General features: G+C 26.2%; 1 protein-coding gene across 3 annotated transcripts in view; it reads right to left on the bottom strand.

Moving 5' to 3' along the window:
* LOC107440055 (nephrocystin-1) overlaps positions 1-25,326 on the bottom strand; it is a 56,753-nt gene that overhangs the window by 30,400 nt on the left and 1,027 nt on the right. For all 3 annotated transcript variants that reach the window (XR_015431416.1, XM_087157538.1, XM_087157539.1), the window contains exons 2-16: positions 22,953-23,027; positions 22,018-22,106; positions 21,392-21,461; positions 20,303-20,333; positions 20,167-20,188; positions 18,688-18,712; positions 15,707-15,788; positions 13,418-13,512; positions 10,277-10,352; positions 10,150-10,202; positions 6,453-6,527; positions 5,404-5,476; positions 3,402-3,439; positions 3,136-3,215; positions 10-77 (exon numbers count right to left, since the gene is read on the bottom strand). Coding sequence is in view for 2 of the 3 variants with exons in the window: in XM_087157538.1 (XP_087013664.1) it covers positions 10-77; positions 3,136-3,215; positions 3,402-3,439; positions 5,404-5,476; positions 6,453-6,527; positions 10,150-10,202; positions 10,277-10,352; positions 13,418-13,512; positions 15,707-15,788; positions 18,688-18,712; positions 20,167-20,188; positions 20,303-20,333; positions 21,392-21,461; positions 22,018-22,106; positions 22,953-23,000 (925 nt within the window). In the remaining variant the exon portion in view is untranslated. The remainder of the gene's footprint in view (positions 1-9; positions 78-3,135; positions 3,216-3,401; positions 3,440-5,403; positions 5,477-6,452; positions 6,528-10,149; positions 10,203-10,276; positions 10,353-13,417; positions 13,513-15,706; positions 15,789-18,687; positions 18,713-20,166; positions 20,189-20,302; positions 20,334-21,391; positions 21,462-22,017; positions 22,107-22,952; positions 23,028-25,326) is intronic.

Raw genomic sequence — 25,326 nt, 5'->3', positions numbered from 1 at the left:
AATTAATACCTGGAGATGCCATGTGAGAATCATGACTAGCAAATAGTTCTCCCTGTTGGACTTTTAACATTCTTTTTCTAAAATAAAATAAAAAATAATAATTTTAGCTAATATTGTTGGGTGTTTATAGATTGAAACATATTTTTTAAAAGAAATTATAATATGCACTTTATGAAGACCACTTTAAAAAAATTCAATAGTATACATAGAATTTAGGGTGAAAAGTATCTGTTAGTAGAACTTACTTTTAAGACAAATTTTAACCTAGATTATCAAATATGGTTATTAAAAAAGATGAAATAAAAAATATAAAAAGATTACAAAATAAGTACTTCAAACACATATTTACTACTTAATTTATACACTATTTGAAATTTCAATTAAACATAGTTGTTAGAATTCTATGTAGTGCATGTTAATAGTATTCACAGTGTTACCTAAAACCGAAATATAAAAGAAACGTTTTTTTAAATACTTTATTTGTAGAACTTAAAGTAAATAAAATAATCTAATTTTCGTAAGACATTGCTTTAAATGACAACACAATGATTTTCAATAAAGACAAACATTAAAACATGTTAATACTAATTTTCATAAGAAAATGCTTAAGAAAGATTTTCATAATTCTTTATCATCACAATTTACATAATTGGCATAACATCAGAACTTGATTCTACTTGAACTTTACACTATTGCACTCTAAATATGATTCAATTCTGTAAAATTGTGATGAAATAATATACATAAAATTATAAAATTAAACAAAAGACTAAATTACAATAGTAAGTGGTTAATATTTGGAGGTTGTCAATAGAGATGAACCTCATTAACGAGATTTTCTGTCATCATGAACTTATTTTCAAGGTGAATTTAAATTTCATAACACTTTGAAAATTTTTACATTGAACATGAAAAGAAAATTTATTTTTACTCAGAAAGGTAAAAAAAAATGATGATTCATAATTCTACATAAAATATAGAAGATATTTTAGAAAAATGTCTCATAAGCTTGTATAGTGTTTATAACTTAACCATTAAAGTTGCTATACAGAAGCTTTGAATGGCTGGAACTAGTCTGCCGGGTGGGACAAAAGGCTGAGGTATAACTGAACCAACATTCTAATTTATAAAAAAGGAAACATGATAAACCATTTGGTACTAATAAAATGAAAAGATACTTTTCTTTATCTATACTAGAGTTATCTAAGAGGGAAAATTTTATTAAAATGCAAAAAAACCTATTTTAAAAATATATATATCGTATCTTTTATTTTATATAAACAATCAGTTTTACTTCACTCTCACAGATTATTCTGAGAAACCATTATTTCTGATTCAAATATTTCTACTGGTGAAGGCTGAAACAAGTGGAAACTATTTTTTTCTATCGTTGAATTCCATTCACGAATACTGTGGTCAGCAGTCAGTATAGTTACCAGAGTAATTTCAGATAATTTCATTAGAATGATATGTATTAAGTTTTGTTTATTAGATTAATACATTGAAACTTATATCAAATTAGCATACTCAGACACATTTTAATTTATACAGAAGTCTCTTTTTTTTATAACTTTGAAATGGCAACTTCAGTTTAAAATTTTTCTGTTTTAAAATTGTCCACCTATAAAGTGATAAAAGAATATATAATACAAGACTATATAATAAAACACTCTATTAAAAAAATACTCTAACTTAAGATTACCATATACCTGAAATAACAATTTAGATTTGATTTTATTTGTTTTTTAAAAACAGTATTGGAGATTGAAAGTCACTAACCAATTTTTATGTTCCTTTACGTCAACATTGATTGTACACATCAATGTCATACTGCTTCAAAAAAAAAAAGAAAACATTATAGAACATTGAGTTTTTTTCCCATTTAGTTTGAACATGCATAATAAAATGAAGTAGCCTTGTATTAAGGGGAATAATAATTATTAGCGTTTTAGGGAAAAAGAGGAACTAACTTTTAACTGAAGTCATTAATTATTGACCTATATCTTTAACCAATAAAATAAAATTTTAGTAATAAATGTTGAATGATATTTGATCTAACTATTTCTAGCTTTTGAACTTATTAAGGTCTGGTTTCTTAGGACAAGCGCCTTATCTGAGCGTCAGCGGGACGTCAACATCCCGCTGACGCCAACAAAATACTGGTTTGTTAGCTCAAGGCCTGGTTTCTTAGAACTAGCGCCTTATCTGGGCGTCAGCGGAAAGCTGACGTAGAGCTGACGCCAAAAATATACTTTTTTGTTAGCTCAGCGTGAGCAGTCGGTCCAACGAAGACATTATCTCTCATTGCGCATGCGTTAATAACATAAACAAAAATTTATTTTGAATTTGCATTGATTTTGTTATTGTCGACCAGTGTTTTAGAGAACAAATAATGACTTTGTCCAAGAAAAAACACATTATAGCTGAGTTAAATGAAGAGTGCTATGCTTAATGAAGAAGCTATGGTTTAATGTCAAAATCAAAATCTTGGCTGATTTCAATGTGCTGTTGGATGTTGTCAGTCATTGCTTCTGTGGTTAACGTCACGTTGTAATCCAACTGCAGTTGAGTTGGATGGCAATTGTAGTTCTAGATGAGCGTTCGATGACTTATACTATCAAACTCACAAATGGACCAATCAGAGGTTAGCTGATTTCCAGCTGACGGCGTCCTGTCCTAAGAAACCAGGCCTTAAGCTGTTTTAAGCATCTTACTGCTGTTACTTTTCTTCTCAAAACAAGTCTTCAAATCCTCAGATAAAAAAAATTGCTGAGATAAATTAATTTTCTTAAAACATTATAAATTACTTAATTATAATTATTGCGTTTTAGGGAAAAAGAGGAACTAACTTTTAACTGAAGTCATTAATTATTGACCTATATCTTTAACCAATGAATTAAAATTTTAGTAATAAATGTTGAATGATATTTGATCTAACTATTTTTAGCTTTTGAACTTATAAGCTGTTTTAAGCATCTTACTGCTGTTACTTTTCTTCTCAAAACAAGTCTTCAAATCCTCAGATAAAAAAAATTGCTGAGATAAATTAATTTTCTTAAAACATTATAAATTATACACCTAAAAATATCATATTAAGTACAGAAAAATATTTTGAAGAAATATAAATATTCCTACTTGCTTTTTACTGGATCACCAGAATCATTTAATAATCGCATAAAGGCCCAACCACAGCTCATTTCATATTCTTCACAAAACTAAAAATTAAATTAGACAATTATAGATTTATAATAACCAATGAATGAATCAAGAGCTAAATAAAACAATTTTTTTTATGCACACAATTAGTAACAAATCAAAAAAAATGCCAGTGTTTTAATAAAATAAACTTTTAGAAGTGTGAAATTCAGAATATGAGATAAGATAACAAATAATAAACTCACCGCTTTCTCAAAACTAATGCAGAGTTCAAAAAGAATGCCTACAAAAACATAGTAACTTAGCTAAGTAAACAATCAAAGAGTTTTAATGAAGTCCAAACTTTATACTCATTTTAAAATGTAACATGACATGTTTTAATTAAATAATTAAAATCATTAATTGAAAAAGGTTAATACAGTCTTCATAAAATATTAAATAATAATAATAAACATTTAGAAAAAACAACAAAACATCAATCTTATTATATACCAGCACATCCTTACCATACCAGAGTATCAAATTTAATGTAAATCGATACCAATGCTCCATTAGGTTAAAGTTTATATGTGTTATGGTTCAGGTCAGAAAAAAACTTTAAAAAATTGCTTCCAACTAAAATTATGAAAGAATTTATTTACTTAGTAAAACTTATTTGAATTTATATCAAGCAAAATTAAAACATCCAAGGCAATCATTATAGCAATTTTTCAGCCTGTTTCTTACAATTTAGTCAAGCTGGATATCCTAAAATTAAATTAGACAAAACTAATTTTTACAAATTGTTTATTTACAAAATTGTTAAAGTAATTTAAACTAAAGTGTCAACATTATCTGTCATATTTTTACTACAATATTTAACAAAGAAACTCAATTTGAATGAGCTATACTATATTTTTAATTATTTATAATAAAACTTTTTTCTTATTATTTATTATTTGATAAATTTTTGTACACTGGATTTCTTTTAATCAAGTGCTTATTTCTTGTTAATCAAATGTTAAGAAACATTACAAAAATCAGTGTCAGAAAAATAGTTCCTTTTATATACAACAAAATTTATTATAAGAATATAATTTTTGAAGAAAACATGCAAACAAAGCAGCTCCTCATTGTGAATCAATCATTTATTTGACATTTAAAAAAAAAATTTGAGTCATAAAAAAACAGTTTTTTTGTAAATCAAAGAGCAATAAGTAGTTTTAAAATGATAAAAAAAGCATATCTAAAGTAAAATTAAACATTTATTTTTGATAATTTATTTAAAGGCAATCATACATAAATGTAAAAATGCTTATGCTCACAAATTTCAGAAAATGCATTTCAGAAAAATTAGAAATTAAGAATTTTATTAACAAATTCAGAGTTTTGAATTTGTACTTCAAAAGTTCTAAAAAAATTGATTTTACAAATGAGAATAAAACTAACAAAACATTCTCTATCTCGTTTGATTTTAGAACACTTAGACATAGATTATAATTGATCAAACCTATATACAGTGCATAAGACAAAAAAGTGAACACCCTAAATAATTTTTTAACATGCACTATGTCTAAATTTTAATGGCTTAAGAGCCTAACTTTAAATATGCTAAAAAAATTGGTGAAAATGATATTTTAAGTAATAAATTAGACACAAAAATATACTTTCTCGAAATAAACATACATTTGTTTCATCGGTTTTGGAATTTTAACCGTCAAAATATGTGGGGTTAGCCACAATCTGGAAGTTATGGTCTCTATACTAAAATACTGTAAGAAAGTACTCAAAAGTTTGGACCCCATAATGTTAATTTCACTTTTTATGCAGCATTTTTCTATATTTTGATTAATTTTTATGCTAATTAAATCACACACAATTGTAAAATTTTTCTTATCAAAAGATGTAAAAATAATTCTTTACATTTATTTGTTATTTAATAATAGCCAAAACAAAATTGAATTGTATGGTAAACAAATTTTTACACCAATTTTAGTATGTAACTTTGAATAACAAAATATAGAAATTGAACAAAATCAGTTAAATGGTTCTCAAAAAATCAAATTTTAAAATAATATGCATTTAAATTTTGATATTTTTAGCATATTGATTAGGCCCTTGATTCCCCAATAATGAGTTCTAGCATAAAAATTCAATTATTAAATTTAAAGTTATTCAGAGTGTTCAGAATTTTTTATCTTGCAATCTGTACTATGATAGATGTTTCAGAAACTTATCAACCTCAAAAGCATAAACTATAAAAAGTACCTAGCGTAGGGTAACCTATATCAGCCCTAATAAACACTTCCCCATCTTCCAGGCAGGAAGTTTTAGAAGTTATCTAAAGAAAAATAAAGTATTAGTTTTCTATTAGATAACAAAAAAATAATGAGTTAAAAATAAATATTCTTCCCACTCTCAATTAACAATTATTATTCGATAATCATATGTAATAATATTGGAGAAGTATTGCTGTAACATTCTAAAAATGCTTGATTTTAACTTTTAATTATTTATCATACATTTTATGCATTGAAATATAGAACTTCTATAATGGTTTGGAACTTCTTTTAGGTTTTCAAGTTTCATCTAATTTATGCAAAAACTCTTACCAGTATTAGATTATAAGATTAATTTTACAGCCAAGGAGATTTTTATAATGTTTTTACTAAAATAATAAGAAAATGAATATCTAGAAAATCCAAGTTTATCATATTACAATTTATGTAAAAATTAAAAATTTATTGCATAAAATTACAAGAGTACAGATTCATTTAAAAATTACAAATCCGATTAAAAAATCAATATGTAATAAATAATGGATGGAAACTACGTTTAATTTTCAAGTAACACAGATGAAATTACACTCTTGACTGTGAGTTTGATTTGGAAAAAAAAAAACTATTAAAAGCTTACTTCATTTATTAGTTGCCACATTTTGCTTCATAATTAAATATTAAAGTTTAGTTTCAAGATAATGTTACTGAATAAGTATACTATAAAGATTACATTAAAACAAACAATACAATTTTTTCATTATTATTTTAAGAAATTTTAATATTCAAATATAGCATTAATTAGGCTTATATTACTAGCTTGATTGAATATTGAATTTAATAGCATAAGAGCCAGAATATGTTCTTGTCATGAAACCATTGCATTGAAACTCAAATCAAATGATGTTATAATAAAGTAGATATATCCCAATCAATAGATGAAGTTAATCATTAAGCTTGAAAATCTTTTTTTTTTATTACCCTCTAAAATAGCTTATCACAATGATGATAATGATAAATAAATAAATACATTATTTGTACCTTTGTCTTGAAGGACCATAATTTTGTTGAATTCTCATCTGGGTGAGCCTTAACTGTATGAATATTACTCAAAACCTACAGAAAATATTTATGATTAAGAGAAAAAACTTTAGTAACAACCATTTTAAAAAATTATTCTTTTAAGTCATAAGTAAATAAAGTAAATGCTATGCACATTACAATATCTTCAATAAAAATAACATTATAAAAGTTTTATAAAAATGTAAATATAATTTTCCTATCAATAAAGAAAAATAGGTACTTACGTATTAACGCAACCAGGCCAAAATTTGCATAAATCGCCAAATTTGGCGAAGGTAGAAAAATTGAAATCAATTTTTTTTTAATAAAACAAAGTATTTTATAAACAAAATTATAAGCATATATTTTAATAACCTTTTAGATTACATATTATTTCGACATCACATAGTGCATTACTTCTCATAACAAATACAGTTTTTTATATTATTTTGTTTTGAAATATAAAATAGCAATTAAACCAGGGTTCGCCAAGTGGGCCCACTTTGAAAAAACCTGCCCGGGTTTTATTGGGCGGGCCCACCTTGAAAAAACCCACTTGAAACGATAAGTGGGTTTTTTCAACAAAAAAAAAAATTTTTTTTTTACTAAAACTTATTGTTTTGCATTTACTTTTATGTAATTTATTGTGCAGCATAAATTTGCCAAATAGAGTTGCATGATTTATATGATTAAGTTTTTTATATTAGTAAAGTAAAAGAAACTCGAATCTTCATATAATTTTATAGTAGGTACTATTGAAAACTTCAAGTGGGTTTCAACCAATTTTCAAAAAGTAATATTTTAATGATATTAAATCAAATAAAAATGTAAATAATATACTCTGAAAAGATCAATTTTTCAAATATAGTTGCATGCTTCATATATTAATAAACAGGTTATTATTATTAATTCATATGTTTAAAATAATTGAAAAGAAAAAATTTTTTTCTTTTTTTACCAAGTGATACATTAACAAAATTTAAACAGTTTTATTTTCTGGCTTTAAAAAAAAAAGCTAAAACTCTTTATAAGAGAACTTTTTTAAATTATTTATCTAAAAATGAAATCATTTTCCTAGGGTTAATTATTTGAAAACAAATGGGACAAGTAACTGATACTCTTTATAATTATACGTAGTTTTACTTTCACTTTCTATTAACCTTATTATAAAAACTTGTAAGACCATTAAATATTTATTTCAGTTTTTTATTTAACTCAAGTCAGATGAAATTATAGTTTTTACTGATTATAAATATTTACAGATTATAATTTTATAATAGGTAATATCCATATGTTTAATAAATATAGTAAATGAATGTGTGTGAAAACAAAAAGATTAATAAACTTGTTCCTTTTATACTACTGAATTTATATTTTACAATTCCTAATTTAAAAAATTATGAAACGTAATGTATTTAACAATAAAGAAGATTCAAATATGTATTAGTGATAATGCGTTATTTAAACTTAATATAAAATACATATAACTAGGGTTCCCCAAGTGGGCACACTTTGAAAAAACCCACTTGGTGTTTTTTTTTTTAATTTGGTTCAAAGAGAAGTATCTCCTAATACTATCATTGGACACATCGTTGAAGTTAACAAATATTTTAGAAATGTACATCAAGCACATGGATGGGCAAATAAAAAAAACTGCTTGATGACCTAATGACCAAATGATACTAGGTGGAATTCATATTGTGAGCACGTAAAAGCTTTTGCCAATAATTACCATAAATATGAAGAGATTGTTCTAGAACATCAAAATGAATCTAATAATAATATGTCAAAAATATTAAATAATGTTGGGTTTTACCAATAAACTATCAATTGGGAAAAGCAGATGTCAATTGTTTCTTAAGCTTTAAAAAAGCTTAGATCAGAAAACATTTCAATTTCAGAAGCTGTTGAAATATGAATTAACTTACTATCCTGTGATGAATTAGAACCCCATAAACATTTTGTAAAAAGATTCAATTAGGCTGTTCAGCCACATCATTTATTAGCATATGCATCCTGGATCCCGAAACAAGGGGACAATTTTTAAATGATGAACAAGACCGATTAGCAGAAAACTGTCTTTCTAAGCAACATTCAGAATTTCTGCCACGTGTTATGGCACTCAAAATGTCCGATCCTGAATACTTTCCAAAATCAATGATGCTTGACACTGTTATTCAACAGTTTTCATCGAAAAATAGTGGGAAATTATGGCAAAAAAAATAAATAAATAAATAAAATTCCTAGCTTCCACAAAATTTCTGTCATTTCTTTTTTCGTTGCACTCAACACCAGCATCCTCTGTCTCTATCGAAAGACACTTTTCAACTTTCGGTTTGGTACAGAGTAAACTTTGAAATAGATTAGGAATAGATAAAGCTACAAAACTCATAAAAGTGTATCCCCATCTAAGAGACAAATGTAGACACTTTGAATCTGTTGTATAATAATAATAATAAAGGAAAAAATGGACCTTTTTTTTAAGTTAACTCTTAACATCTGCTGACAATTTTTAACTATTTGGAGAAAGTTTATCACAAATAAAAAACAGTTAAAAATTAAAATATTACTTTTAAGATTTTTTAAATATTATTTTTAAGATTTCATTTGAATACAATTTATTTTGTTTCTTTTAATCATGTTTAAAAATATTGAAAGCAAACAAACAAAAAAATTCTATTAAGTGATACATTAAACAACAATAAACAAATTTAAAGTTTTATTTTCTGATTTTAAAAAAATAAGCTATAACTTTTTAGATATGCTTTTTTATAATTTTAAGACTAATTTGTCTTTTGAAACTATAAAGTTAAAATGTATTTAAAAATGCATATATGTATCTAAATATTTGAAAAAAGGGACAAGTAACTGATACTCTTTATAATTATACATAATTTTAATTTCACTTTCTATTAATCGTATTATAAAAACATGGAAGACCATTAAATATTTATTCCAGTTTATTTTTTTACAAGTAAAAGTCAGATGAAATTTTAGTGTTTACTTATACAACTCTATTTAATAAATGAAAATATTTTCACAGTAAAATTTATGAGCATTAAATGAAAAAACCCAATTTTCCCCGGGTTTTTTCAGTAAAACCCAGGCGGGTTGGGTTTTTTCAAAAATCCCCGGGTTTTTTAAAACCTGAATTAAACCCTTCCGGTTTCGAATTTGAATAAGTTGCAGAATTATTTTTTCGGCGGAAATCTTTTGGCTATTGCTTTTAGTGTTCGTTCGGTATAATTCCATACCCCTGTAACAATTCAACAGCATCTTTTTCACTCGCAGGCAGATCCCAAATACCCATAGTTAAAGTATTTCACGGCATTCAATCTAACCGGTAAGCAAAGTAGTTCGTTTACGAAAAACCACGTATAACACGTAAGTCGCCAAATTTGGCGATTTATGCGAATTTTGGCCTGGTTGCGTTAATACGTAAGTACCGAAAAATAATTTATTTAAGTTAGCATGAAATTAAAAGGATTTTTTAGCACTGAAATTTACAGAAAAAAGATTTAAAAATTAATTTTAGTATAAATAAATGCATTAAGGATTTGTAGACATATTTTTATTTTGTAACACTAAATTACTATTCTTACAGTAATAAGTAAACATGAATTAAACATATGCTATTCAAATATTTTAGATAATCAATGCATAAGAGCTTATTTACCTTATTTCCATCATGAAGGCACATCCTAACTTGACAACTTTTAGTTGTATAGCCTATACATAAGCAATTATGTAAGTAAAAAAACATAATCAACAAAACTTAAAATGCAATAAATCTATTTTATTACCTGCAGGTGGCTGGGGAACTTGTCTAACAGCTACCAATTCTACAACTTTTTCGATAAAAGTTCTATTTGTTTTCAACTGTAAATAAAAAACACTATGGTCAACATAATAATTATTTATACAAGTTAAATCAAATGATTGTATGTTAAATAGAATGAGTTATATTTTATTGACTAAAAATCATAGTTTACCTAAAACCAGATATTTTGTATTAGAATCTTTAAATCACATTATATGCGCTTCTATCAGATATTTTGTATTAGAATCTTTCAATCACATTATATGCGCTTCTACCAGAAATTCTTCAAGACACTATTATAAATAGGGTGTTTCAGGATTATTGGGACAAATTTTAAGAAGAGGTAGGGGACATTTCAGGGATTCAGAATTATGCAGCTACCCAATGGTCATAAACATCATGGGAAAATACTATGACAGGGACTAGAAACAAAGAGACGCAAAACTGAGATCATCTGAAATATCTATTGATCAAAGATATTACATGTGATGTGGTAGATGCAGGGCCGGATTAACCTATAGGCACACTAGGCACGTGCCTAGGGCCTACGAAATTCAGGGGCCTACGAAAAACTGGGGAGAAAAAAAATTTTTGACAAAAATAATTTAGCTTCAAAAACAACAAGTGTATTTTGCACAAAATTATGAAGATACAAATAAAAATATAATATTTTTCGGTAATAAATTATTTTGCAGAAACTTATGATCTAATATATTACTTTTTTGCGATTTTTGGATTTAACGAAATCTTGTATTATGCTGTCGAATTCCAAACTACGCAAAATGTCGTATTCAATAGACATCGATATCAACTGCAATATCGGCAGTATGTCGGTATTGCAGATAAAGTTCGATAAACACATTTGTAAATTAAAATCCATATTAATAAAAATGTAAATAAAAATATGCAATAAAATTTTAGCATATATTTTGAAAAGAGGGGAGGAGTGGGGGAAGGAGGGGAGGGCCCAAAAACGGCTATGCCTAGGACCTACGAAAGGTATAATCCGGCTCTGAGTAGATGATATGTGAAAATGTCACACAAAATATTCAAAGTTTTTATCCTTGCTAGTGACGCATGTGTTACACCAAGGGGCCATGGATTGGCAGATTTATACAAATACAAATGGATTTTGTTTTATATCCGCAGCAGCACAAACTATGCTTGCAATCAGATTCATTTTGGAATCCACAGGCATTGCATACACAGCACTTTCGGTGCACCCAACAGAAAGAAATCCATGTTGCTTAAATGAGGAGAGAGTGGCGGCCAGAAAACTAGTCCATCACATCCAATCCATCTTCCGAAAATCCTAGCTGCCGACAAAGACGCTTCAGAAAAATTAGCTGCCGAGCAAATCTGAATCCCTAGATGTACCCTATCTCCTTTTAAAGTTGGTCCCAATAATCCTGGAACACTCTGTATACAGTAGAACTTAGAATTTTTGACATCCAAAAACTGGGGGTATGTAAAAGACTCAAATAATCAAAGGGTTCTTTATGGCTACATTTTTAAAAGTGTACTAACATGCCTCTACATATAAAATTAATAAAACTGGATCCCTACTATCAAAAAGTTAAGTAGAACACCAACAATATGTTTCATACTGTCAAAAGATGAGAAAACAGAAAGCAGGGATGTGCATCAGTTAAGGATTAAAATATTTAGTGGCCCAATAGTTCCTTTAAATAAGCCCATGAAATATATTTTAAAAAAATCTGAAAATAAAATAATATCAGAATTTTTTTCCAGCCTGTTCTGCATCAGTTACTAATCAAATTGATAGTCTTTCGTTGGGTGTAAAATAGTAACTATTCTGGTTGACTAGTAACTATTTTAGTGTTGATAGAAAAATGCAATTTCATTTGAATTTGTATAAATAAAGTGGAAAAGAAAGTTTCGAAAAGATAAATAAATCCTTACAATCAATTTCTTACTATAGTAGTTTTTTTCCTTTTTTTTGCAACAAAATTTCTAATTTCCTATTTTGGTTTCAAAGTTATTTTCAGGCTTGTCAAAAAAAATTTAAAATCCCCTAAAGATACTATCAGTGTTCAAAATTACTGGGGCATTTACGTATTCAAACTTGGCAATATTGGGTAAACCAAACAAATTTAAAGTTTAGAATGAACACAATAGATATATTTATCATCAAAAATTCAATAAATCAACCATTGCTGAATCTTGAGAGTAGATTTAATTTTGATAATACTAAAATTCTTTTCTCTTTGGAATCTTGTTTCATTCACATGAATACTGATTTCCTATTTAATGATGATATAAATTCCAAATAAATGGATTCTGATTTGCCTCGTTTGACAACTTCAATTTTTCTAGTTTTATTTTTATTTACTATTTTATTTTCAATTTTTTTTGTATCTCCACATTTTTTTTTTGAAATGTGTTTTGTTTAGCTCATTCATATCAGGTAAGTTTTGAAAGTGGACTTTAATTTTCAAGTGCTTGAAAATATTCATTTTCGTCTATGTTTGTTAGCCAGTCTAGAAGGGTGTTAGATAACTGTAGTTTTACTATAACATGTTCATATAGTAAAAGTTTAACAAAGTGGTACTGTTTTTTTTTTTAAATATACTTAAAACAACTTTTTTTTTAAACTAGTGACACTACTGCAGTACATGATATGAATCTAGTGATTCAACCCATTAAATCTACTGCTATTTAACAAATTTAAATTTCCTAACTAAAGATACAGGAAAGAACAATTTTTTATGCAATTAAAAACCACCCAGATTCCAGTTCAGAATTAATAGATAAAAGACAAAAAGTGACTCAATTATTTTACAGTTTACTACAGCTTAATGTTTTACTTTTCTTTCTTTCTATTATTGATATTTTAAAAATTTTGAAAATGAATGAAATAAAAAATATTTAAAAAAAAAAAGAGTTGAATAACTTACTATTGACTTCCGTAAGTATTTTGTTTTGAAAGAAGAAGAAAAAACGTATTTAAATGCTTGATTTTAACGATTAAAAAATATTTTAAAGCTTTTTGTTTTAAAATGTGTGGTGTTGCTCATAACAATATGGACTCTTTACTCAGTCAAAACAAATTTATAATAGTAAATGTAAAGAAATGAAACTCACGCTGAAGCCTGATACTTACTGCTCCTGTAGTGATATCATAATTGATGTCTTCAAATGAAAGACCAAAAGAATCTAGTTTGGGTGACATAAAAGCACCCATCATAAATCTGGAATCTAAATAAACCAAAAGTTAAAATTCAGATTTTACTTCTATACATAATAAAACAGAGTGAGTAGCCAGATTTTACGACAAAAAATAAGCACCTTTTAAGTACTTTTAAGCACTCAAAAAATATTTTTAATCACTTTTCAAAAAGAAATCATAATTGGGATTTGTTCAGAAATAAAGATTATTTTTTCTATCGTTTAAAGTTCTTAATTTATAAATATAAAATCAATAAAATTCATAAACATTTTCAAAAACTTTATGTAATCATTATAAAATAACTAGTTTCTGATAAATATTGCAGGGAAAATTGCGAAAATCATGTATTTTTTGTAATTTAGAACAACAATCAACACAGCAAAAGAAAAAATCTCTTTTGAAAAGATAGAAAATTAAGCATGTTTTACAAATCCTGAATAAAAAACACCTTTAAAGGTTTTTAAAAAATGTAAATCAAAAATAAGTACCTTTTAAAAACGCTATGTACCCTGTAAAGTAAGATGTATGCAAATCTAGAGCATTGTAGGTTAATGGATATTATGGATACACTTATAAACACAAAATTTAACATGAAGTTAGATGTGAATCAGACATGCAATTCTACATCTATATCTACATTTTCTGCCACATAAAATAAAATAAGATGAGTGAATCTAAAGTGTTGTGAATCAAAGGTGGTCCTCACAGATAGAAAATTTAACATGAAGGTAGATGTGAGCCAGACATGTAGTTCTACATCTATGTGTACATTTTCTGCCATATAAAATAAAACAAGATGAGTGAATCTAAAGTGTTGTAGATCAATGGTGGCACTCACAGATAAAAAATTTAACATGAAGGTAGATGTAAATCAGACATGCAGTTCTACATCCATACCCACATTTTCAACCACATAAAATAAGATGAGTGAATCTAAAGTGTTGTAGATAAACGGTGGCACTCACAGATAGAAAAATTAATATGAAGGTAGATGTGAACCCATTAGGAAGTTCTATATTTATTTCTTTATTTTATTTCTATATTTTATCTCTAAATATTATATAATGAGATGTATGTGTATCTATAGTGTTGTGGGCAAATAGTAACTGTCACAGTTAAAAAATTTCACATGAAGTTAGATGCGAACCCATCATGCAATTCAGCATCTACCTTTCAGTTTGGTACATTGATATTTTGGCATTAGTATGCAATCATACAACATCATCTTATTTCTTTCTCAAAATCTGATATCAATGAGAGTATATCATTCAGACCTCAATTAACATATTAATTACATCATCCAGCATTGCCTATAAGTTTAAAATTAAACATTTACAGATAGAAGATAATTTCAGCATGAATATTACATTTAAGACATACTTCAAAGTAAATAGGGTGTTACCAAAAATAACATCATTTTTGGGTCACTACATTAAAGATAATTGATTAAAAAAATAAATAGGGTGTTAAAAAAAAGATTAGCAAAATAATTATTTGTTTGTAAAAATCTCTAGAACGCATTACGTTGAAAATAAATACCATTAAGCATCAATTGCTTTAAAAAAACAATGAATTGTTAAAAAAAAACAATAGAAATCACTGAAAAAGCATGATTTTATCCTGAAACTAACAATAAATTTTCTATTTTGCAAAAAAAAAAAAAAAAAAAAAAAAAAAAATTCCAAATATAAAAGTAAAGACTACAAAATCTGTACAATTTTTATAGTTTTGCCAATAAGTTAAGTTTAAGAAAATCTTAAACTTCAGTCACAGTCACCATTTTTTATCTTAAAACTTTAGACAAAAGTCTTGATGAACTGCTCCATATAAACATAATTATTACCATATAAACATAATTATTATAGATTTTACAATCAGTAGAAAAAACAGACTGAAGCAATTACTTCAAAATTATTTTATTGATTGCATTTCAAAAACAATATCATTTTGAAATTTAGAGATAAAAAAATTAAAAAACTATTTCTTCAGATTAAAAAAAAATGAAAATTAATAATAGAATAATAAGATCCATATCAATATACTATTTATAAAACTAAAAATGCATAAAAAATTATAATCAAAATAGTATAAAATATAAAGCTTTGTTTACAATAAAAAAAATAATTTAATTCAGCACTGCGAAAAAAAACTAACAAATTAATAAATAACTGCATATTAAATTTGAACATCAGTAAACAAAGATAATATAATAAAAAGAACTACCTTTTTTCAATAGCTGTAGAAGTTTTGATTGACGAAATCCAGGTGGAATATTGGAATTTTCAGAAAAAGACTTCTTCATTTCCTATGTACACAAGACTTTGATTACCACCAATAAATAATATTGATAGTAATATATATTTATAAATTTGATGAAAATAAAGAAATATTAAAAGATTAATGTAACTATAGATAGGATGATTTAATCTGGTGTTAAAAGCACAAGAGCCATATGTAACTGTTTTCTAAAGATATTAAAATACAATATGGTTTTAAAAAGTAAAAGGCAAGATCATATAAGAAAGCTATGAAATTTCGAAAAGAAATTTTTTAAATTAATTTGCTTACAAAAATTCAGTTTTTGGTAAGTCTTATTATGGAATAATCTGAAAAGCGAAATAAATTTATTTTATTTAAAGAAAGGCATAGTTTTTAACTTATAAGTTTAAAATGTTTCAAATTCAAAATAAGGTAGTATCACTTCACCATTACATCTTCTGTTAAAATATTGAAATGGGCTATTTTAAAGTACCCTTTAGTGAAACGTTTTAATACAGATATATTTGAATAAATGAGTTCAAAAACTGGTCTTCTCCAACAAAACTAATTTTACAAGAAATACAAAAATCTGCACAGTTTAGTATCAGCTTGATATATAGAGCAGTTTCTATTTTTTCATGTTAATATATGACTGGTCATAAAATATTCTATTGCAATTGTGCGCTGACTTCACATAATTTTTAAATTTAAAATTGAGAGCTAGGAGATGGCTGGTTTTCCGACAAAAACTTAAAACAAATACTGCACATTATTTTTAATAAGGAAAATATTAATAATTATTTCTTTAGAAATGAAATAAAGTCTTTATTTAAGAATAAGTCTGCATATTCATGGATATTTGTGCAGATTCAGAAATCTTTTGTATTATGACTATCTCTGTTCGGCTACTTACAAATTTCTTCAAAGAAAGACAAAAATTCATTTGTCTTTCATTCATTTGGTTATAAAATATTCTATTGCAATTGCGCGCAAACTTCACATAAATTTTAAATTTAAAAATTAGAACTTGGAGATGAACGGTTTTCGGTCAAAAACTTAAAAACAAATACTGCCATTATTTTGAATAAGGAAAATATTAATAATTTGTTCTTTAGAAATGAAATAAAGACTTTATTTAAGTATAAGACTGCATATTCATGGATATTTGTGCAGATTCAGAAATATTTTGTATTATGACTATCTCTGTTTGGTTACTTACAAATTTCTTCAAAGAGAGACAAAAATTCATTTGGTTTTTAATGTTAAAAACTAATTTATGCCTGAAATTTTCTTGTGTCTTATGGCAACTTCTCCAAATTAATGTTTCCTTAACTGGTTATGATTTAGGATTTCATAAACCGCCAATGAAAGGAGATACTTCCAACTTCTCTAGGTTTTGTGCTTTTATAAATAAAACTGCTATAAGATGACACCTGAAACTGTGGTTTTTCCTTTCCTGCCTTTCCAATGGAGCATTCTGATAACACATTTTTCTTACAATGCTTCGACCACCAACTTCTGAAATCAAGTATCATATTACTTGCAGCCACCTCATTTACAGTTACCCGCTACTTTTATCCCTCTTTATTTTCTGGCAAATTCCATCCAAAGAATTACCCTCAGAATCACTCATTGTGTGATAAAAAGCATAAACAAAATAAGAAGCCTAAACTAAGAAGTTAATTGTTAGGTTATCAGTGTTTTCATCATAGAAAAAAAATGGGTGAGAATTTCTCACCCTTTCTCAAAAACAGGGTGAGATTTCAGAAAGTTAAGTGAGATTTCTAAAAACTGAAAAAATACAAATAGACTTGAAAAAAAAATTTCTTTCATTATAATACATTTTTAACGTCTTCTATTTTTTAAAGCATTGAATATTCTTGCTGCATCATCATAGAAGATTTTGCCTTTACTAGGTATTTGTCCATCTTACATTAGTGCATAAAAAATTTGAACGTCTTACTTGAAAAAACCTTACCTGCCGTAAACACGTGGTTGCAGAGAAATGTGTTCTGAAAGGGGTTCCGTGGTTCGGAGAGGTTGTGTTCTGTTGCTCGAAAAAGTTCTGAACAATACTGGTAAATAGGGAATCTAGATAACGGGGCAAATGTTGAAAATAATGAAAGATCCAGGAAGAAAAGTGAAATGGATTTTATTCTAATTGGCGTAATTCGAAGCTTTTTCCAAAATGCGAGAAATTCACGAATTTTGAAATTGATTTATAGAATGCTCGAATTTCTCGCGGTAATCATTTTTTAATGCGAGAAAAGAAAAAAATATGCGAGATTCTCACGTTCACGCGCTGTAGTGAAAACACTGGGTTATGCAAGTGATTTCATAAGCAACAATGTGAGTAGTCTGGTAGTATATTTTCACGTTTTTTCACGTCATCTCCAGGATATGGCAGGTTTTCCAACTAAATTGAGATTTCATTGTATAAAATATACCATACCAAGAAGGAGAATCTGATTTTTTTCATGCCATAACTACGCATCGACGTCAGCTTAACTTAAAAATACAAGAATATCAATTTTGAAAAAGTAAAAACGACTGGTTTTTGGACTCACCGATTCACTTAAAAATAGTACCCCTTTGAAAAGTCGTATAAATATTCCATACCCAATATTACTAACATTAGTTATTTTTTAAAGTAATAATGAGACAGTTATTTTATTTTTAAAACTTCTAAACCAATATGAAAAAATTAAACTTGTATTGGAACATCTGACAAGCAATAATTTTGATTATCATATAATGAATTTTTAAAAAAAAGATACTGCCCAAAATGTTAAACAAAAAATATTTTGTGCCAACTTTTCCCGGATCTTACTATTCTAATTAAACTAAAAAATTATAGTTATAGTAAAAATACAACATAGATAAATGCATTCTTACGAAAAATATTTAGATAAGTAATAAATTTTAAAAAAAGTGTGCCTCCTCACCTCCTTTGACTGATTTTGTTGTTTCCTAAAAAAAAAAAAAGTTAACTTGAGGGTTTGAAAAAAAAACAGAATTACATTGTACAATAAGAAAATTATGATTCATTAGATAATTCATTCATTCATTAGATAATAAACTTGAAGAAATTATTTAAAAAAAATCTACATCTCTTTTATCTGAAAACTAACATAAGCAGATTACCTTATACAGGAGTTTCTCAAATTGGAGAAGAAAAAAAGAAAAAGAGCTTTAAAATTACATCTACATCTTTAAAACTTATATACAATAATAATGAGCCTCCTTTAAATGAAATTCAAGATCAATAAAATGAATGTAAAGCCCAATTAATTTTTTTTTTAAAAAGGAGGAAAATTATTAGCAAAACTAAAATGCAGTTAAAATACTAAAGGTGATTACTATGAAATAAATGCTCTCATTGAACAAAAATCACAATTTCAGATATTTTTCAAAAAATTATTCTGGTTGTGCCCTACTTGATATTATAAACTGAAATAAGAGTAAGATATTTTACCAATCGGTAACGAAAAAAAGAAGATATTAGGTGTTTTAATATTTGATGAAGCTTAATCTGGTTCTTAATTAAATTAAATTTCACAATTTAAATTGAAATTACTAAGAATGTCTTATAATAAAACAGGACAGGGTGCAAAGTTTCCACATATTTAATGCTGACAAGTAGGTTTTATGTTCCATTATAAAATGTTGTGTTTCAAATCAAACTACCATATTGTTCTTAGAACTGTGAGATTTCAATCATCAAATATTAAAAATGGGGAGCAATAGTTTAGACTTTAAGAGGAAGATTAACTGAATATGCAAAGATGTGAATTAAAGCATAACTACAATCTATGTTAACATCTATGCCTGTTTTTGATATCTTATGCTGGCCTTCCAAGGAAAGTTCTTTCTTGTATTTGGAATGACCTGTTTTGAATTTGGAATGACTATGTCTTGAATTTGGAATTGAGGAAATAAAGAAACTCTTCATATATTTAACCCAAATCTCTTTAATGAACAATTGGATGCTGATACAATTGAAACTTTTTTTGGAGAAATATCAGTGTTTTTACCAGAAAATGTGCTTCAATTTTTCATTTTCTATGTTCTTCTATGGTTTTAATCACCAAGAAGTTCTTTATACTACATCAATTAACATATTGAAAACTGTTTAAATTTTTTGTGTAAATAACAGTAAGCAAACACTCTAGTACTTTTTTTTTTTTTTTTTTTTGGCTATAACTTTAGAGCTGAAATTTCATGCCCTGCAATAAAATGTTCTCTTGATAATTTCATAAAATAAAATGGTTAAAAAATAAAAACAAATAATTCAAAAATATTAAATGAGACTACTAAACTCTTATTCTTTTTATCATTTTTTAGTCAAATTAATGGTAGTTATAAGTAACAAACTAGTATAGTAAAATAACTACATATACAAATAAACTTTCATGTTTACTTACTGTTTTTCTAATTCTATAATCTCTGAAACATAAAAAAAATAGATAGATTTAGAAATTAAAATCTTCAAACAATAAACATGAATAAAAAAAACTTAGCTGTTTCATAAAATTAAATTATGATAACGTTGAAATTTACCTTTAGTAATAGATTTAATGTGATCTGGAACCTAAAAAGTAAAATAAAGCATGCTTTAACATAAAAGTTATAATATACAAATGACAAACCTCAATACAAATTTAACCATTAAATTTTTTCTTTTTAATTAGTGATTCTCACATATACAGGAAATTAGGGACACCAAAAACATAAACAAAGTTAAATCGACTCAAATTTGTTAAGAAATTAGACTGTTATTAGACTACTTCATTAAAGTTAACGTTAAAATGAAGTAGTCTAATAATGAACTAGGCTATGTTTCCTGTTTACAATTATATCTGTTTCTTTTTTGTTCTCTACTCTTTTTTCCACAAAATAAGTGACTACAAACTAGTTTTGCTAAGCGGATAACTTTAAAAATTGATGTACTAATATCAATCTAATATGAATTTCGACAATTTTTGGTTCCTTTTATGTGAAAAAGGAGTTATAAAAATGAGGATCCAATTGGCCAACTAAATTGTGCAATTCTATTGTAGGAATCTTTCTACAGGCTATATAAAAATTAAAGCATATGTAAACAATTCTTAATTAAAAGAACATTAAAAAAAATGCAGTAATAGTTTCAAATATTTTTGTCAATTTAGAGAATGTGGTGCATAGCCATAATTTGTTACTTTATTTTATCAAAATATCTACAATTTCAGCATTGCTCAGTAATTGTATAAATAAAAATGACTAAATTATTACGTATAAATATTCTAATTTATCAAATCATATACTCAAATATAAAATTTCCTTAATACACATTTTGCTTAAGTTAATAATAGCTTATATAATAATAGCTTATAATCTTAGTGGATATCTTTGAATTAAATTAAAATTTAAAACTAGAAATAATTTCAGAAAAAAATTATTTCTTAACTAAAGAATATATTGTAATATAATAATTACCTGAATTGAAATAAATGACACAGCACAGTTTATGTACATGATACAACAGAAATAAAAAATCAGATAGAGTAGTAAAAATGAAATTGAACAAAAAATTTGAAGACCAACTCAAATAAAAAGTACATTATAATAAGTAAATTTAAAAAAAAGAAAAGAAAAATATGTTGAATTTACCTTTAGAAAATTTGAAGGAACAAATCCAATTGCGCCAGAAGAATTTCGAGCTTGCCACCAATCATCTTTTCTAAAAATAAAACACTAATTATCAAAGAATCAATTACAACTAACTAATTATAACCTTATATTTCATTACCTACTATTATAAACAGTAATAGAACTACAGCTGTCTGATTCTTAATTCCATTGAATTAAATAATGATGATCTTAATTCTAAGATTTAATTAAGATTAAGAATTTCTTGGTTTTATCACAATTGTTTTTGGATAATCTGGTTTTACTTAATATGTAAACATAATTTACATGTGTCAGTTTTACAAATTTTCTGAGTCTCCTTCCAAATCTAATAAAATTAAAACTTAACAAATGTAGATTATAAAAATTTTAACATTCACAAATATACCTAACTTTCATCAACTAGAACATTTATCAAAATCATAATTAAAAATTTAGCTTTAATTTATAAATAATACTACTTTTAGTGCAATAACAACTTAGTAAAGCTATAACATTTTAAATAATTTAATCAAAATGAGATATCATAACAATAAGAAATTATTTCCTTTTCTTTCACTGACTGACAAAAATAACAATTTTTCATGCAGAAAAAAGAAATATAATACCTCACTCCAATAATGGTCAAAGATTCACCTTCATCAAAAGAAAGATCACCCTCTTCCTCAGCAGAAAACTTACACAAAGTTGTACAAACCTGTAGGGGAAAAAAATAAGGAGCAATATAGTATTAAATATTTATCAAAAAGAAGCTGACATCTAACTTCAAGTTATAGTTCGGCATCTTAATTAAATATTTTTAAATTATATAAAAATTAAATGTGCATATATATATTTTTTTAGAAACATATTTTAGATAAGATATAAAAAATGTACAACTAAACTAACATGAAGTACATTGTTCTGTGCAATTTCCTATTGGACTATTTTTTAACCTATTGGTAATTTACATATTATTTTCCTTTTTTTTTCTTCTTCTTTTTTTAATTTTAAATGTTCACACTTTCTTTTTATACAACTATGTTTCAGTCTAATTTCCTCACACTTTGTAGTCAGAAAATTGCGGTATGAAGAGTTTTTCTGCTCCTATTTTAGATAAACAAGAGATTCAGAGCAAAAAAAGAAGGCTCTTTGCATGTATGATCATTTAGACGAATGAATAAAAACTATTGAGGAGAATGAATAAAAATTATTATTTGCAAAACAATATTTTTCAAAGAACTTATTTCTAGAATATTGTTAACCTTGTGAATGGTCATTTTAATCTAAATGCATAAATATCCCATGTATTGATAAAGAAGTATAATTAAAAAACACTTTAATAAACAAACCAGAAAAATGTAAATAAATAAAAATAAAAAAAGAGCTATGAAATTTTTTTAAAATGGCAAGTCTTTTTGTAAGGCAAAACATTTTTTCTTTTTTTTCTTCTAAACTCTAGTTAGGTTTTTTTCTTCTCTTTTCTTTTAATAGGCAATTATTTTAGAAGAAGTCCAACCCTCAGAATAGACCAAATACTTGAACTATTATTTAAAACACTCACTAATGCATTTGATTCCTCAGACATATTAATATTATCCGATGAGTCCATAGCTTCCAGATCCAGTACTCAGAATACCTAAGGAAGAAAATGAAAGATGAGAAGGATACAATGAAATGCAATCAATTATATGGTAGAATTCTATTATATGGCAGTGTTTTTTATAAGTATTTTCAGAAGGGCAGCCTGACCCATCTGCCATTTGATCCCTATAAATGCACCCTTTTTTTAAAATAAGCCATCATCCCTTAAAAACACTGTTTTACTCATATCCTATTTTAAAAATATATAAAACTCACTGTTTAAATAATAATTAAACACTGATAAAATTATCTGTGTTTATAGGTTTCATTCTAATTACTATTACAAATATTTACCTTGTTAGGATTATTCTCAACTTGTTAAATTTTAATAAGTTTCTCTTTTTTCAAGATGGGTATAACAATGAATTTTTTAAGTGATTTTAAAATTGCTTTTTAAATAAATTTTTAAAAAAATTCACCTTTAAATGTTAATTTTTTATAATTTTTAGTTTAAATTATCAAAAAAAAAACATTCAAGTTGTTTATCAATTTATCCTTTTTTTTTATTTTACTTTATTTTGAAAAAACTTAATGCTCAGAAAATGTCTTTTAGCATACCTTTAATTATCTTTCATAAACTTCAAATTTTTCTCTTGTTTTGATAATGAGTTCGAATTACTTTTTGAAATATATATACATATAAAGTAGCTTAAGAAATTCAAAATTGTTGAGTATTAAAAATTGTTGAGAATTAAATTCAGTTATTGCATAATATTACACAGTTTATTACATTTTTCACGGTGTTAAGTTGGTGCCCTTTCAAAACTCAAATTGCCCTCTTTTTAATCCGAGGGAGAACTCTGTATATGGTAAAACATAGTCATAATATTAAAAATACAAAGCTTCAAAATTCAACATCAACTGCAATTTTGGTGTTAATTTCTTAATTTTGAAGCAATAAATTTTAAATATCATCTTCAAGCTTAAAAAACATTTTATAAGCTTCTATATGTACTGAGAGGCTTCGTTCCCTGTTCACAAATTAATTATTGTCCTCTAATTTCAGTTTGTCAATTCTTTCTTCAAAAATTGAAATTTTTTTAAAAAAAGGATAAATTTGATTATAAAATACATAATTATAATAATTTTATGTAAGAACGTTTTGCTGCTGTATTTGTTGTGACAAAATTAGTGATTATTTAAAATTAAAAAATAATTAACTGACCTAGTAAGAAAATATTTAAACTTAACAATGCAAAATATGTCATATAATAAAAAATAATAAAATAGAATTGATTTTCCAGCAATCTATAACAATCTAATATTGCATAACAGTCAAAATTGGTAGTGATCTTCATCTCTTTTGGGACTTATATTTAAAACAAAAATTTATATAAATGTTATGATTTATGTTTGGAAACATCTATTTTCTTTCTAGTATTTCATGCTACTTTTGTCACACATAAGCTTATAAAATGAAAATCTCAAGACAGATAAATTTTTTAACGGCAATGTATAAATAACCATAATTTAAAGTGAACCAGTAATAGCTAAACCACTACTAGTGCTAAACACAGTGACTCTCTTTATGCACTATAACTCATCTAAAGTAAGTCCTGTCATCGCATAAGTCATGGGAAAAAATAAATCATGATATGTTCCCTATGATATATAATACTCCAGTGCGGGGAAAAAATAGCAGATCAGCAATTTGTGTTGGCAAAACTATAACCAAACTTTAAATATATATATATAAAAAAATTCTTTTTCTTCTTTATTAAAAGATGAAGGAAAAAACCAGAGTATCAAATTACTCTAGTTTTTGATACTCCAGTTTTTAACTAATTTAGCTTTTTGGTGATGCAGGCTTTTTAGTCAAAATGAAAATTGATTGTTCACTTATACCTCTTTTTAGTTTTAATTTCATTTTGCTTATCAAATAGATTGAATAATTATTAATGTAAATATCAATAGATGGATAAAGAAGAGAATTCATATTATTAAGGACCCGCATTTATTAATATAGGGCCCATAAAAATGGAAGTGCAGGGTCCTCAGGATTGATAGTTTTCAAAGATCAGCAGAATCACTGTCTACACCAGCGGTTCCCAAATGATGTTATGTGGAACCCTTGAGTTCCATGAAAAGATCACAGTGGTTCCAAGAGTTAGGACATAATCAGTCACGAAGTCCTGTAATAAAATTTATATCCAACTAATTTTCCATATATTTAATATTGATCTAATAACTGCTTTTAACGTTTATTTTCATTCTTTTTCATTTTTATGTAAATGAGAGCTGGATTTCAGCTTATGCATACAATACAAACAAGTTACAAACTAAATACCACTTTA

Source organism: Parasteatoda tepidariorum, chromosome 2 (assembly GCF_982258835.1).
Source record: "Parasteatoda tepidariorum strain Cologne lab strain chromosome 2, Ptep-v5.0, whole genome shotgun sequence".
NCBI lineage: Eukaryota > Metazoa > Arthropoda > Arachnida > Araneae > Theridiidae > Parasteatoda > Parasteatoda tepidariorum.
This window is presented reverse-complemented; position numbering and strand designations above follow the sequence as displayed.